Source organism: Scardinius erythrophthalmus, assembly GCF_964197995.2.
Source record: "Scardinius erythrophthalmus genome assembly, chromosome: 9".
NCBI classification, from domain to species: domain Eukaryota; kingdom Metazoa; phylum Chordata; class Actinopteri; order Cypriniformes; family Leuciscidae; genus Scardinius; species Scardinius erythrophthalmus.
The window spans coordinates 15,788,109-15,804,983 of NC_138229.1; the positions used below are offsets into that span (position 1 = coordinate 15,788,109).

A 16,875-nucleotide genomic window follows, 5' to 3' on the forward strand; every position below is an offset into this window, starting at 1 on the left:
GACCTTAGAATCAGAGCCTCACAATCAGACTTTATCTCTCAAAATGATACTTTATATCTTAAATTGTTACTTTGTATGTCAAAAATTGACTTAAAGGGACTATTCATTTAATCGCTTTTTATTGCCAATGTGTGAAAAGATTGCACCAAAAGTAAAAAAAAAAAAAAAAAAACGATTCATAGATTTGTCTATGAAAGTCTGTAGACTGATCGTATGTGAAGGACTCGGGACGTTTTTGCGGGAAAATCAAAAGGATGTGAAGTTTACAGAGCCTCTTTTCGGTTCTAAATTAGCAACACTAGCTAACATTAGCTTAAAGATTGAGTCCACTAATGCCAACAAAAGCACATCACAACACAATACAATACAAATACAAATTAAAATAAATACAGTTTTCTGTATAGCAGTGACATAAAACAATGCTAATCTGTAAGGATTCAAAGAGGTCAACAACAATTCACACTTGAAATGAATGCTTCAGGATGAATCAGGATAATGCCACAATTCTGCAATGTCAAAGTCTGTACAGTTTGATTAATTCAAACTATATTCTCACATAGCCAGATCTAGTCAACACAGTCTCACATATAGCTATAAATGAAACTATCATAACAGCTAGGCCTAATTATTACCTCATCTGTCATGATGGCGGTGAATAGCAGAGCTGCTTTCTTAACTGCTGTTTTCTCACCGCTGTCAGTTTTGTTGTGCGTTCATTTTGTTATTTGAGAAAAGCGCGCAGCACAATCATGTTCATCTCAACGTCGCTCTCAGCAGCATGGACGGCGTCTGGATGGTATATCGCTACTATTTCCATCTTCTTTTTGTACTTCTAAGCGAAGAACGAAAAATAATTTCGCCTTGAGTGGCTTTCAATCACGTTCCGTCTCTTGTATGTCACTGAGCATCTGCACGAGCAATAAGTTGCTGGCTGCAGTTTACTTCACGGCCACCTGTGTCGCTAATAACAAAGGTTTCTGAGGGAAAGAGGGACTTACTTGCTGTCTCAAAATGTAACTTTTTTGGTCAAAATGTGAATAAATATGTCACAATGTGACCTTTTATCTCATAATCAGACTTCATATGTCAAAATATGACTTAATAACCTGACCATCTCTCACAACTTTTTTGTTTTATGTGACTTCATATCTCACAATCAGACTTGATATCTTGTTTTAAGGTTTCTTGAAATTACATGTTTGTTTGTTTTTTGTTTTTTTTAAGTCTGGGGTAGAAACAGGCTTCCATAACGACCAGTTTTGAACACAATTAAATTGTTTATTCTCCCTTTAACATCTCGAAACACATTTATAAATATTAATTTTCAAGATTTAATACTCATTAATAAAATACGTTTCTACTTGACCATAGTCATTTAGTATTAATTAAAGCCAGTAGTCTTCTAGGGTTCATTTTAGACTGAGGAAATCAAAGCACATTCATCAGAGCAAATTTGCTTCAACTGCCAAATTAGATAGAGAGTGCCAGCAAAGGGTAATTTTCAGGTAATACCTATTTTCAATTGGACTCAAGTCTGGGCTTTGGGCCATAACTGGATACTAATTTCCTTTTCTTGCCTTTTTTTCCTACTCCTTTGTGTTTTGGGTCATTGACCAACTAGAAAAAAATCTGGCTTTTGCAGGTGACTTAAAATATTTTAGTCTTTAATGGTAAAAGCCTTTTTTTCTTTTCAATTCCTTAGAGCCTGATGCTGCTGCCTCCATGCCTGACAGTAGGGGTGCCGTTATCAGGGTGCCAGGCTAAATTTGTTTGCGCCACATCGTGTTTTATCCCTATGGTTTTATCACATGGCTTCTAGCAAGCTTAGTTATTAGTTTCCTTAGCCACTTTCTCAGAATAGAAGAAATTGGTCATTCCTGTCATGCAATGTCTTTAACTTCACTTTGAATTAATATGCATATTTTGTAATTTAAGGCAGTATTTCTATAAAATGGAATACCATACCCAAATTAAGGTCAAGTTCAGGCTCAACTAAACAATTAAATAAATAAATAAACATGACAAAATAAAAAAGGACGGGGGATTGAGAGTTCGCTTACATGAGGGCATCAACTAAATGTCAGTTTTGATATTTTTTTAACCACCTTTTAATATTTTGATATTGTCATGCTGATTTATCATTTTATCCGACAGGATGGATGTTTTAAAGTGAGACGAACCAGCTAAACCATTTTTTTTTTCAATATTAGAAGAATAAATGGCAACAAAAAAAGTCTATGTATACTTAACTCATTGTGATATTGCAATGAAAGAAAACTAGTATGATTTAATCTTTACAGATTTTTGAGACATTAAGACATGACTGGGATATATAATGTACTGCATAGCAAGAACAATCCAAATCCCAACTGCAAATGCACTTATCTTCTAATCATGTCACTGCTTGTCTTCTACATAGCCAGGAAACTACTTTATAATACAGTGGATATAGTAGGCAGTAAATTTGTCTGCAATAGAAAGTGTTTGAAATTCGTGTTCTCTAATATTACAGTCGAAATACATTCTAACGCATAAATGCAAAGATAAACACAGTATATAACCAAAGGGGAGAAAATCATTTATTCATTCAAATGAATGTTAAAATGAGTAAATAAACAAACAGAATTACTGAGATGCAACAGAGGACTTACGAATAAAGCTTGAAACCTAAAGGCTATTATGGGTCCAATGTTCACACAATTTCTATAAATTATTAAAATAAATAACACTTGTACAAGTAGAGGAAAGAGCAGCAATGTTATGGGTGATGTTAAATAATCCCAATGAAGTATACATAGTGTCATTAAGCCTTGACGAGTTATAATATAGTCAATGTTTGATCAGTTGTGACCATGTGGAAGAGCCCTGCACATCATAGTGAATAAAGACAGTCAAATATTAAATCTTGAAAACTTGGAAAAACTGAGAAGAACCTCATGCAAAGGTTGTCTGAGTATATGACTTCCTGGGACTTTACGATAATTAAATAATTTCAAAATATGGTAAATACCAAATAAAGAGTATATTATGAATACCTAAAAAAAAATACCCTTGATATAAACATCCACTTAACCAACAGAAAAGCTAAAGTCCTGAAATTGAATTTGGGGAGACCATTGGAATATGCCAAAGCTTACACATATCTTATGGATAAACAGACAGTTTATCAAAAAACAATACAAACAAGTAAATGGATACAACAGGCTCGAAAGAATCAAAGACAGCTAATTTATAGAACAAAAAGTATTTCATTGTGTTATGGTCTTGTGCTTTGGCCTTAAAACGCCTCATAGCTCTTGTTCTGGCTAGAATTACCTCTAGTAAAGGTTTAAAACCAGTTTCGCTTGAGACGGTTTCTTCCCCTCCACATTAAAGATGTTCAGTTATTCACCAATAACTTGTTAATACCTTTATTCAACAATTTATTCAAAAAGGCATTCATGCTCGTCTCCCTGTCAGCACAAACAGGTCCTCACCTCAACATTTCACATACAGTGATAGTAAGACGATGCAGAATGATCGAGTCTTTTACAAATATAATGCTGATAAAAACCAGTTCTGCTGGTTGTTTCCTTGGAAATGTTTGCTTCAGTTTTGTCCAGCTTTAGCATCCTTCCATCAACCAGCCAGTGAAGCAACAGTTCTTTAGTAGGCTCCGACGACTGATTCGAGTTGACCTTCAGACTAGCTCAAGTACCTTCAGAAATGGGGGGAGAAACATTTGTAAGGCACAATTCATGCTTAGTATCAAGAGAAATGGATGCAATATTCCAAAACTGTGACTATAGATGTGACTACAGATCCTCCTGGTTTTACTAATAGAGCTCTCAGCAGTAAATATCGACCTGTATGTAGCCATTTAGCTTGTTTTGCAGTACAACTCACCTTGATTGTTCCTTGACTGTTGGCTGCAATCAACACATTTGACTCCTGAGAATCAAAACAGAGAAAGTACATTGACAGAATGTGGCAAACATTATTTGGTCGGATCTCGGGTGGAAAGGTGGTCTGACAATGTATTTGCCTGTCAGGAATATTTGGCATAAACCATCCTGGTCATTCCAGACTCAATCTCAGTTTGCGCTTCATTATTGTTATACATTCACAAAAAGGCCTTGACATTTTACTTCTACATAATTTATGTACGGATGAGAAAGGCAATTAATTAAGACCAAGACACTAAGCAGAAATTCAGTCTGGTCAGCACATTGGTTTTGCACACAATTATTGTGTGTTTTTTTTGTTTTTTTTCTCTGGGAAAATGTCAAGTATAAAATACGTAATACACAAGGGATCTGGAAGCAGACGTAAATGTTTACATGGGGGTTTCAGCTGATAAATCAGGCACAGCATGAATCCACATTTTGCATTTTGGCTTGATCAAAATTACTTGCATGTTTATTCTTTGGGAAACCACAATTCCTGTGCATTTTCAATTTGAATGGCATAGTGGCATTCAAATAAGCAAAAATAATAAATTATAAGTGAAAATAGAAATTGCAAATTTTTATGTCTACTGAGTTGTGCGAGCACACCAAATCACCTGGGAATGTGTCAGCAAATTTTGAATTTTGCTTGATAAGATGTGAAAAAAAAAGAAAAAAAAAAATGACCCACTTACTCTCGATGAAAGATGACAGAATAAAGAATATATGAAAAAAACACAGGAAAAAAACCCACAGAAACTGAAACGTCTTCCATCATCCGAAATGAAGGTTCACCAATTTAATAGGGCTGCCTTGAAATTACGCAAGTAAGATTATAGGATAGAAATCTATCACTGTTCCATAATAACATTGTCGTGTTCTATAATAATAATAATAATAATAATAATCAATATTATATTGCTATAATACATTATTCAGTTTGGCCGTGTTCAGAAAACTAAAAACTAAAGCATCCTAAAGAGACATATTTTAAACATTAGTAAATATTTCAAAATTGAAGAAAAAAAAAATGTTTTTCATATCATTGTGACCCTGTGAAATTTGCCTACAAATTCTTAAAGAAAGCCAAGACAATTAAATCAATCACAAAATGTTGTGATCGTGACATCCCTGTTTGGTCCTTCTCCTAAAGAGGAGAGCAAACATTATAAATCTTCTTGGTTAATAAATACAGAAATTCACATGGTAAATTAGCCATGGGCTAAAATATGACTTTATAGCAATGCCTTTTCCTGCAAACCACACTATTTAGACAGTGAAGCAGAGGAGTGTGGGTTTAATAAGCATGGATTTCTGAAAGCGGATGCACACCAACCTTCTCCCAACCCACTGCTCTATTCTACCCTGCCATTACTTGTCCTTGATGTACCAACCAGTTCAGTTCTACTGTCCCCATGTGCCCCCATGGCCCTACCAGGTCATGTTCTACTGTTGGTTCTAGAAGAGTGATTTATCATGTAAGTGTGAGTGAGAGAAGACCGAATCATACCCCATCAGGTAGAGCTCGCCAGCACACAGCACTGACAAATTCATTGGTGTCGTCCTCCTTCTTGTCCTTGTCCAACACACTCTTCACAGTGTCAAACTTGAAAGTCAGCAGCGTCTTAGAGAGCCCCTTGTAGTACAAGTACAGTGAGTTGTTTTCACTTCCTGTGGGGTATGAAGTGAGAGCATTATTGAGGGTTTTTACACCACATAAACATTCATTACAGTGTAAAACTTTGTTTTTTTATTCTGATCAGAGGAAGTTTAAATCAAACAGCATTATCACAGCTTTGATTATAAACTAACTCAACTTGTTTTGTGCCAAAAGTAAACCTTTTTAAAGGAACACGCCGACTTTTTGGGACTTAAGCTTTTTCATCGTATCCCCCAGAATTAGAGAAGTCCATCCATACCCTTTTCATCTGCGTGCGTGCCGTAACTCTGTCTGACGCAGCCACCGCTAGCCTAGCTTAGCACAAAGACTGGAGGTAAACAGCTCCAGCTAGCATACTGCTCCCAATAAGTGACAATAACACCAACATTTTCCTATTTACATGTTGTGATTTGTAGTCACAGTGTACAAATAACAAGGTCACATGAGACACAGCCATCTAACCGTATACATACTGAGAACTATATTCTCAGAAGGCGAAGCACTGCTACTTGGGCAGAGTGATTTGCTCGCAGCACCTGAGAAGCCCCGTGGTGAGGAGCAGAGAGTCCGCTCAGAGTTGGAGTAAATCACTCTGCCCAAGTAACAGTGCTTTGCCTTCTGAGAATATAGTTCCCAGTATGTATACGGTTAGAAGATGGCTGTCTCATGTGGCCTTGTTATTTGTACACGCTGTGACTATACAAATCACAACATGTAAATAGGAAAATGTTGCCGTTATTTTGTCACTTGGGAGCAGTATGCTAGCTGGAGCCGTTTACCTCCAGTCTTTGTGCTAAGCTAGGCTAGCGGTGGGTGCGTCAGACAGAGTTACGGCACGCACGGCGATGAAAAGGGTATGTATGGACTTATCTAACTCTGGGAGATACGGTGAAAAAGCTAAAGTCCCAAAAAGTCAGCGTGTTCCTTTAACCAATTTTTCATAGTGCCACTCACCACATGCTACATAGTCTCCATTAGATGCCAGACCCACAAAGTTCTTCTCGTTGATGTGGCCTTTGAAGGAGCGCAAACAATGAGGCTTGTTCACATTCCAGAGTTTCAGCTGGCTGTCCGTTGAGCTGGGGATGTCAAAATGTAACTTTAATGTTGAATTTACTCAAAGGTTGTTTGCAATTAGTGGTGCAACAGATCAGATGTGTCATGGTACTGTTTGGATCATGGTTCTAGTTGATTTAAAGATTAGGAAATTTATAACCAATATTTTTGTAACACTGTAAACCGCTACTGTTCCAAAAGCTAAAAGTATCGTGATACAATGTACAATATAGGTAGTTACCATGACATGCATTTTCCACTGATAAAAGAAAAAGTACAAGAATTTTCAGTGTATACATACGCAGACACAATTTCTTCTCCATTGACAAACTTGGCGTAGGACACTGCTTTCCTGTGGCCTTTGAAAACCATGATGGGCTGCTTAGTGTTTCTCAGGTCATAGTAGTGCACACAGTGGTCTGGAAAGGATTTAGAATGAGCTGAAAAGTTTTACGATTATTGCGGGAAGTAAAACTTTTAATAGATCGATTCAAATGAATTATGTACCTGCACAACCAAAGGCAAGGTGATATCGAGAGGATGGACTGAATTTGACACAGCATACATTGGCCTTCGCTTCAATGCTGGCTACTGAATTGTCCAGGTTGGTGGACCACAACTTGACTAGGATAAAGAGAGTGTATTCATAAGTATTTATAGAAGAATATCTCTAAGAATCCCAAATCAAATAACTAGATCGGAACAGTTCAGTTGCAAAAATACCTTTTGCGTCATCTGATCCCGATGCTAAGAGCTTTGGATCCATGAGGTTGAAATCGACGCTCCAACACCGCTTTTCATGCTCCTGTGAAAATCAAAATCTAACTTAGATTAAGTCTAAAGGAATTGCAAATTATACATGTCATGTGTTATATTGCATATTAAATTCAAAATGAACCCACAGCTCAATGTAAATATATTTTAGGCTGCAACAGCTAATCCAATTGATGATAAAAATCGTTTGTGCTTCTGTTTTAATAAAATAAATTTAGCACATAATGTATAGCATAGCCTACAGTACATTCATATGTATATGAATTATTTTATATCCTTTAATTTGCACATTGTTTAGAATACGTTTATGTATACATGTTTTCATGGTATAAACAGAATTATTATTTTTTTTACCTCATTAATTGAAGAAAATAAATCAACAAATTAATCACTGATCAAAACAAATAAACAAAAAACAATTGGGTTAGTATGATTTTTTTTTTCATGAAAGAAATTAATACTTTTGAGCAAGGACAAATTAAATTGAATAAAGATCACAATAAAAGCATTTATACTGTTACAATTTATATTCTTTTGAACTTTCAATTCATAAAAAAAAAACTATTTTTTACCATGGTTTCCACAAAAATATTAAGCAGCACAACTGGTTTTAATTTTGATAATAATAAGAAATGTTTCTTGAGCAATCAGTATATTAGAATAATTTCTGAAGGATCATGTGACTAAAGATTGGCGTAATGGCAGCTGAAAATTCAGCTTTGCTATCATAGGAATTACATATTATATTAAAATAGAAGTGTTACTTTAATATTTCACAATATTACTGTTTATTTCTGTATATTTAAATCAAACAAATGCATCCTTGGTGAGCATAAGAGACTTCTTTTGAAAACATTATAAAAAAATTATAACAGCAGACATAAATGTATTAATAGTACTATTATTTTTGCAATACATGTATGTTTCTTACAACAAAATATGACATGTAGATCTGTAATAGTTTGTGAGTTAATAAGGAAAATGCAATAAATTGATCTCCTACTGAAAGGGGTACAAGAATAATGAATGTCATCTGGTGCAGCCCTACACATAAGGGTACCTGGTAGACCTTTGACCTCTGCCCTGTGAACCCATCCCAAAGAATGACAGTCCCCTCGTAGTCACTGCTCGCCAACAGATTTTTGTGGTAGCTACTCCAGCTGATACAGCTGGAAAGAGACGAGACAGAAGAAAATGTGAAACTGTTATGCCACTGCATAATCCACCAAGAACATTCAGGCCAACCCCTGATTTCAGATACTCTTTATACCTAATTTTGGAGTTACATGTCATCTCGTTGACAGGATAATGAATGTCCACTGCATCCTGGATCACAGTGCCGTATTCAAACACTTTAATTTTCTTAGTGACGCCGGCAATGGCAAAGTAATCACAGTCACGGTCAAACTCAATGCTGCAAAAGAGGGGAAAAGAGAGGAGACAGAACAAGTGTTAGCACAGCGAGTTCTTCTGACTGTGGCATGCTCATTATCTGCTCTACTTCCACTCAAACATGGACACTGAAAGAGACAAGAGCTGTAATGCATCCAAACAGCCTCTCAGCCGCTTAGTATCAGATACTAGGATGTCTGAAAAATGTGTGTTTGATGAAATTGATAAGAACGAACTTGGATAGTGTTTCCTGCAGTTAAATCTGAACAAGCACCACATGAAATATACACTATTTTTTAAAAGTTTTATATATACAAAAATATATATATTGTGAAATATTATTACATTTTAAAATAACTTCCTATATTAATATATTTTTAAATGTAATTTATTCCTTTTACTTTTTTATTACTATTTTAATTCCTATTTATTCTTTTTGTCATTACAGTCTTCATCACATTCAGAAATCATTCTAATATGCCGCTTAACATTAACATGTGCAAGTAACACTTTCTATTATCAATGATGAAAACAGTTGTGCAGCTCAATATTTTTGTGGAAACAGAGACACACTTTTTTCAGGATTTTTTGATGAAAAGAACTGATCAAAAGTGCATTTAGTCAATCTTTTATAGTATTAATTTCTTTCCCCCCAAAAAATAGCCTGAATCTTGTTCTGAGACAATGTCCTAGCTGGTAGCTCAAAACAACAAGCATACAGCGAGAACTGTAGTCCAGTTTGTCAAAGCAATTTATAAATAAGCTGAACAAATCAGCCTACCTGGCTCACTCACTCAATTTATCAGCCGTAGTTTTGAATTAACATCTGATTCACCATTAAACCACAAGCTAGGCTATCAATTTCAACAATAAATAAGCTGAGAACTGTCAAGGTGTTATGTTGTACTTAGGGTTTAGAAGACTGTAATTAATGACTGATTAATGAGAAGCATTAGAAAATATATATTATTAAAAAAAAAAAAAAAGAGAGAAAAAAATGGATATACATTAAGGCACACCTCGAAACAGGCCACAATTCCAACTTTTGGAAAATAGATAGTCTTCAAAATGCTCACAGTCAGTCTCTGTGATGTTATTCAGTAATACAATACTACCCTCTGCTGGTTACTTCAGAAAAGGAACCGAACAAAGATTAAAGTCCAACAACGTGTGGTCTTAACCCGCTTCAATTAAGTATTTGCAACCTTACCTGGACACAATACTGGAGCCATTATAGAGATCACTAGCGTAGGAGAGGGTGGCCAGAGGCCTCACAGAGTTGTAACGGGTAAATTTTGATAGACACTCCATGAAATCATCCAGCTGGTTAACAGTCCTGCTGTCATCTATTACCAAGAAAAGCAATTGTGTAATAACAGTATTACTTTTTTTTAATAAACAGTATATATTATTGGTTTGAATCAACCAACCCGTTATGCGAGACATCCTATTGGAGAAATAACACTGCTCTAGATCCTCAAAGTGTGCCGTCAGTCTCTTCCGCCGAGACGCCAGAGTGCTGTTGTACCATGTTTGTCTTTTACCCTAAAAGTAATACAATAAACAGTGAATATTAGCATTACTCCAAGGGATATTAACCAGCTACAACAGCAAATGGGAACAATTCATGAAAAACAACAACAAAAACAAGTTACCTGCGAGCTTCCACCAAAAGGGGGCTGAATGTATTCTGGGGGGTCTATTATGCTACTGCTGTAGACAGAAACAAGATTTGAATTTTTTTAATGCAAAAATACTGCATAAATGTCAATAATTAGGTTAGCATCTCATGCATGTAGAAATTACATAAATTTCTTTGTGTGAAATACTTTTTAATGAGGAAAAAATGACTGCGTGCACCTGCAATATAAAACGCAGTCTTACCTGGGTGCAGGTGAGGGAGCTTCAAACTGGGGTACAGTACTGTCTAAATTGGGGTCCATGTCACTCACTGGTGAGTACATACCGCTCATTTCCTTAAAAAAAAAATCATACGCATCAGATGTACACTACTGTTCAAAAGTTGAAGGTCAGTGACACTTTCATTCAGCAAAGACACATTAAACTGATCATAAGTGACAGTATACAATTATATTACAAAAGAGTTTGTATTTAAAATAAATGCTGTTGCTTTGGACTTTCTATTCATCAAAGGAATCTTAAAAACAAAGCAATTTCCACAAAATTATTCAGCAGTTCAACTTTTTTCAACACTGATCATAAATGTTTCCTGAGCAGTAAATCAGGATATTAGAATGATTTCTGAAGATCATGTGACACTGAAGACTGGAGTAATGATGCTGAAAATTCAGCTTTGCCGTCATAGTAATAAATTACAATTTAAAATATATTCAAATAGAAAAAAAAAAATTAAAAAGAAAAGTTATTTTAAATTGTAATGGCATTTCACTCTATTCTTGTTTTTACTGTATCTTTGATCAAATAATAAATATATAAGACTTCCTTCAAAAGCATTAAAAAGAAAAAAAAAAAATTACCAGCTCTAAACTTTTTAACAATGGTGTATAATCGCATATATATAAATATATTACTTTTCACACCCATAGATTGTTTTCTTTGTTCCGAAAAAGGCACTTAATTGCATTTTCTCCTTGGTTTGGTTCGCTTTCACAAGGCAACATTTCAAAGCATACCAAAATGTGTTTATGCAAATCATGTGCGAGTAAAATTGTCCCCTTTTTGGTCAGAGTTCATCTGTCACCAACAAGTAACAAGTTGGCTTTGCGGGCTTATTGTGGCTTTATCAGTAGCTGTCGTGACACACGCAAACACTTATATGAATGTAGCCTTGATTGTATGTATGTAGGAATGTAGCCCGCTCTGACTGATAAATTATATACATTTAATTATATTGAAATATATATATAATATATCAAATCTTCGTTGGGGCAGCATTCTTGCAATGCACAGAGAAGAGCAATTACATAGATGAAGAGGCTTTGGTTTTCAACCACAAAAAGAGAATCAGACACTGCTGCATTTATATAACATTTCCCGTTATGAATTATGATACTGCTTGGTCCGTTGGGTCGGATTGCTTTCTCACATCATCCAAACCGCCCCAGAATTAATTTTCAATCAGACTTGACCACCTCGTTCAGGCGGTCTCAGATCGATTGTTTTGGTACGGATCCAAGCACAATTGCCGTGTTCATGTATGCCTAAATGAACCAAACTAAGGGAGAAAAACGCACCAGGTTCCAAAACAAATGATCCAAACGACCCAGGTGTGAAAATGTCCTTAGAAAAATACAAAACATCTCTATGCTAGACCTTAAAAAAAAGTCTCTGACAATTCTGGGTCAGCATACTAAACTGACCTCAACTCGTTTGATATCCTCTTCCAAAAAGTTCAGTTCTTTTTGTAACTGCTCCAGTTGCTGTTGAAGTAAAGACAGGGAGACTTTATGAGTTAATGACCTCATAGCTGTCAACTCTGCATTATTCAATATTTTAAAAATAGATGGAGGCTAAACCTCTCTTTTATTTCTTCTGGCTTCTTTCAGGAATTCCATTAAGATCTGGCGCTGAGCAGCTTGTGATTCCTGTGAACAGAGATCAGTGAAAGATCAGCAACAGATGAGCAACTGGTCTTTATGAGTCACACAGCGGGGGGTGGGAGCGGGGTTGTGTTCCTTTTGTGTTCCTTTATAAGACAAATTATTATGGCGTATCACGATAATCAGCAACGCTTCCAGGCTCTTCACACAAGCAGCTTTAACCATTAAATAATCCTTGTTAATGCTGATTAAGTTTTAATAAAAAGTTTATATGAATTGATCACATTTAACCTTTGACATTGATCAGACTTACTAACTGCAGGTTTTGACCAATGTATATTCCTTCACAAGAACTCAGTATGTGCCATGCTGCGGTGGTAAAATAGTGGTTTGTGGTTTATTTGGCCTTGTATTTGTCACAGCAGTTACACTTTGGAATTTAAAAACAGTGGTTTGTAACATTAGGGCTTGAGTGAACATAATTTCTGTCAAATTTGGGTTTATTTTATCCACCAAAAACAAAATCTACAGAATACCAATATCTACCAATCCAAGGTGTTTCAACACCATAGACAGCACTTTTCAGTCAGTTTAAGCTGAAGGTGAATGAAACGCTAATATAAAACGGCTATTCCCAGGGTGTCTGAAGAACCCAGAAGTGATGCATCAAGCAACAGTAATATTATCTGTAAGTATACCAACCGCCTCCAGTTGTTTCTTTTTTTGCAACAGGTACTCTAATATGTAGTTGACATTGGCTAAATCCATATTCTCTTGATCTGCACCAAGGACGTCTTGGAAAACCTGCCATTTGGTTCCATTCTATAAACAGCATATGACACGAACAATAAGACACAATTTTTTTGTGCTAAAAATTATCTGCAAAAGCCAATAAAATTTGTTTAAGAAGTTTCCACTCATTATACAAATGGTGAGCTTGGTGCACATACAGGATGATCTCGTTTCAGACGCTTCTCTTCAGATCTCTGTTTTTGTTTCAGGATCAGTTCATTCACTGTAAAACAATTAGAGAATCAGATCATCTTCTAAGCAATTCTCAGACTGAAAAAAAATATCAACCAAATGTCTTATTTGATACAGAAATATTCACTTTATGTGGTAACAATAAGGTTTGAGGACATCAAGTATGCAAAAAACAACTGACATGCATTAGCATACACATACCTAAGAAGTTGGGGTAAAGTTGATCCACATTGTCAATGATATAATTGCATTTTGGGCATCTGTTGCTGTCCTCCAAACTCTGGCGTATACATTTATAACTGAATAGAAATGAAGACATGATTACTTGATCAAAATCTATAAAATAGTCTGGAAAATACAATAAATGATCAGTTTAGAGAACAAGTGCTTCTCACCAGAAACTGTGGCCACACTTTGTCATGTGAGCTTCCTCTATCATCTCAAAACATATAGGGCTGTTAAGAAAAAACAAACAAAGAATCATGACACATGCAAGGCTTGCTTCCCTTTTCTAACACATCAACACAAAGCTGAGACTTGACTGTGGTTTTGAATTATACAGTAGAGTTTATAAGTATTGAGACCACTATTAAAAATTATTTTCAATCTTTACACATCACAAATTATATTATCAGCATAATTTTGATTGAAAGGGTAAAGCATAAAAATAATTTGAACACACACACCCACACGCGTCAAGTTAACATTATTTTGAGTTTGTCAGATATACAAGTTAATCATTATACTTGTATTACTTTCTGGGATTGTTTCTGGGAAACTTTCTGACAACAAATTATTTGTTTCAAACATTTATGGCCTGGGGCCGGTTGAAGCCGGTTTAGGTGGCTAGCCAGGTATGTTTCAGTTTAGTTTGCACTAACCCTGGGTTTTAGGCACCATGAAAGTGGTTTGGCTTTTAGCAGTGTTCATCGCCATAATAACTTACGCTCCACGGCTAACCTAGTCCAGGGCTGATTATGTTCCAGGTAAGAGGTTGCAAACCGAACTTGGACCAATCAGCTGCGAGCAAAGTGACATGTCTGATGCGATAAAGTCACTCCACCTGTTTCTACTCCAAATTAAAGGTCACTACATAGCAAATGATTTTTAAAGACAAAATAGTCTGGCTTTTAGTAACACTTATTTATAATAATAATTTTGTATGATTTAGATATTTCTGTAGGCTAATTATTCATCGATCACACATGCAATTTTAGTTTATCAATTATTTTTTACACACAGTTTAAAGGAATAAATATATAAAAGTTATATAAATACGCTTTAGAATCGATAGATTAAGCTATAAAATGACTACATGTGAGCTTAAAAGTTCAATTCTCTCTATACCTATATCAACTGTATAAACTAACTTCACAACTTTTACTTGCACTGATATACAGAAGCGAGACTTTATCTTTTAGTTGTCCTCTTTCATAGACAGCCATTTTCTTCTTGTTGTGTAAATTTGTTTAAATTCTTAATATTTTAATACTTTTATGTAATAAGTGAATTGCGCTGCTTCTCTCGTGAGAAATTTCACTCTTTCTCAGCATTTCTCAGTGATTGGCTGTTCGCTACTGATGTCACACCTAAACTCAGGATCAAAGCCTGAGTTGACAGAAAAAGTTGATGATCAGCATCATGGTACTACCAACAAAGCCTGGTTGGATTGGTTTGGTTTTGTCAACTCGAAACTAATTCTGCAACCCTGCGTTTGTTTATCTACCATCATGGTACAGGCCCCTGGTTTCACAGACAGGGCTTAGATTAAGCCAGGATTAGGTCTTAGTTCAAATAGGGTGTTTAAGTAGCTATTAAATATTACTCAAATATTAAGTATTAATAGTGTGCATCTTGAGACAAAACATTGGCAATGACATATTTTAAGATATGCCAGTGCAATTTGCTTTCAGTTAAAACAGCTCAAACATGCACTTTAGTCTGAGACTAGGCTTAAGCCTTGTCTGTGAAACCGGGGGTGTTGTATGTAATACTATCTGATTTTGTACTCAACACACACACACACAAAAAGAAAATCATACAGGTCCGAAACAACATGATGGTACGCAGTACACGATTACAGATTTTCCTTCATGGGGGAACTATCCCCTTTAAACACCATGTTGACAATTATCAATTAGCTTTATCCTTGAAATTAAATGATTAAGTGCGGAGTAAATCACAGGATTTGCCACATACACCTGCAATTAAGCCCGCGTGTGGGAAATTGTTCAAAACAAACAAAGTGAAGACGTTACTTCTTTATCAAGTGGATTTAGACCTCTGCAGGGACTTACCATACAAAATCGTTACTCTTGTCCTCATAGGGATTGATCAGACCGTTGTACAGGGGTCTTTTCCTGCTTGACGAGGCCAGTCGAGCACTCTGTCCCTCGGCTACCGAGCCCAGAGTCCGCGAGGACACCCCGTTACCCGAGCTGTTACCGTTCTGAGCGCCGCTGCCCCCGCTGTTCGCTCCACCGGCTCCACTGCCACTGCTGCTGCTCATTCCCCCAGAGCTCGTCCCGGGGACGGACCCCGCTGCACCGCCGGACTGCTGCTGCTGCCGAGTGCTTGACATGATTGAAGCCGCTCGTGCACGTCGGAAGGCCAGAGCTGAAGCTAAAGCTGCGGGGCTTCACCGCATCCGGGCGGCTGTGGGAGGTACGCTAACAGGCTAAAGCGTCACAGATGAGAGAAAATAGCCAGAAACTTCCAGCAAGCGCACTGCTAGCACTGAACGGCGCTTATTTGAGCACAGATGAGACGGTTCTTCAGCATGCAAGTTTGTATTGGGTCAGCTCGATGCTAATGTGTATATGCAGCTCCACAGAGACTTGTTGACAACTCTGAGAGCTTTAGAAATTTCAATCCACTGTCTTGCAGGATGTTCACGCGAGAACTTCCCCGAATGAAAGGTTCGTATGATTCGGAGTTCAGCGGCACCCACTGACTTGGAGAAAAACTGCATGTATCGATCAAAAAATCCATCCAAACTTCAATAATGGTTCTCCAATTCTTATTGTCAACTACCTAACCGTCAAATCAAATCATTCAAAACAGTCATCACCGTCGTTCTTATGCAGCAACTTATGTTGTTAAAAACAGATTATGAATACATGTAGCTAATTTATATCTTGGCCTAGAGCAAAACGTCAAAGTTTCTTTATGTAATGTTGACCACTGGCCTAGTTATACTCATGAATATACAGAACTAAATTGTTACGCAACTTTATAAAACAAATAGGCAAACCATTGGCTTTGTTTTGGTTTTCCTTAAAACAAACAGAAAGAAACCATGAGATTAATCATATTAGTTGTTTTAATTTTATTTCTATTTTATAGGTTTAACAAACAAGAGTTTAAATCTTCTCAAAGACACCACATGTTGTTGAATTGTAAAAATGTAATTGATATATTGTCCTAACCAACCCCTAACCCTAAACATATGGCATGGCATGTCACAATTAGCTGAACAATATGTAATATACAAAATGGTATACAAACAGATAGATAGATAGATAGATAGATAGATAGATAGATAGATAGATAGATAGATAGA

General features: G+C 36.2%; 1 protein-coding gene across 1 annotated transcript; it reads right to left on the reverse strand.

The window, feature by feature from the left end:
* Nucleotides 1-2,421: 2,421 nt before the first annotated feature.
* On the reverse strand, nt 2,422-16,222 carry cop1 (COP1 E3 ubiquitin ligase). Its single transcript, XM_081374459.1, has 20 exons — nt 15,611-16,222; nt 13,709-13,768; nt 13,515-13,612; nt 13,280-13,344; nt 13,032-13,151; nt 12,306-12,374; nt 12,150-12,209; nt 10,693-10,784; nt 10,464-10,521; nt 10,239-10,353; nt 10,019-10,154; nt 8,687-8,830; nt 8,477-8,585; nt 7,366-7,447; nt 7,150-7,266; nt 6,944-7,061; nt 6,541-6,665; nt 5,437-5,597; nt 3,886-3,930; nt 2,422-3,697 (listed from the first exon to the last, which is right to left on the reverse strand). Exons 1-20 carry the CDS (start codon nt 15,892-15,894, stop codon nt 3,680-3,682), a joined length of 2,076 nt encoding a protein of 691 aa, XP_081230585.1. The 5' UTR covers nt 15,895-16,222; the 3' UTR covers nt 2,422-3,679.
* Nucleotides 16,223-16,875: the final 653 nt, after the last annotated feature.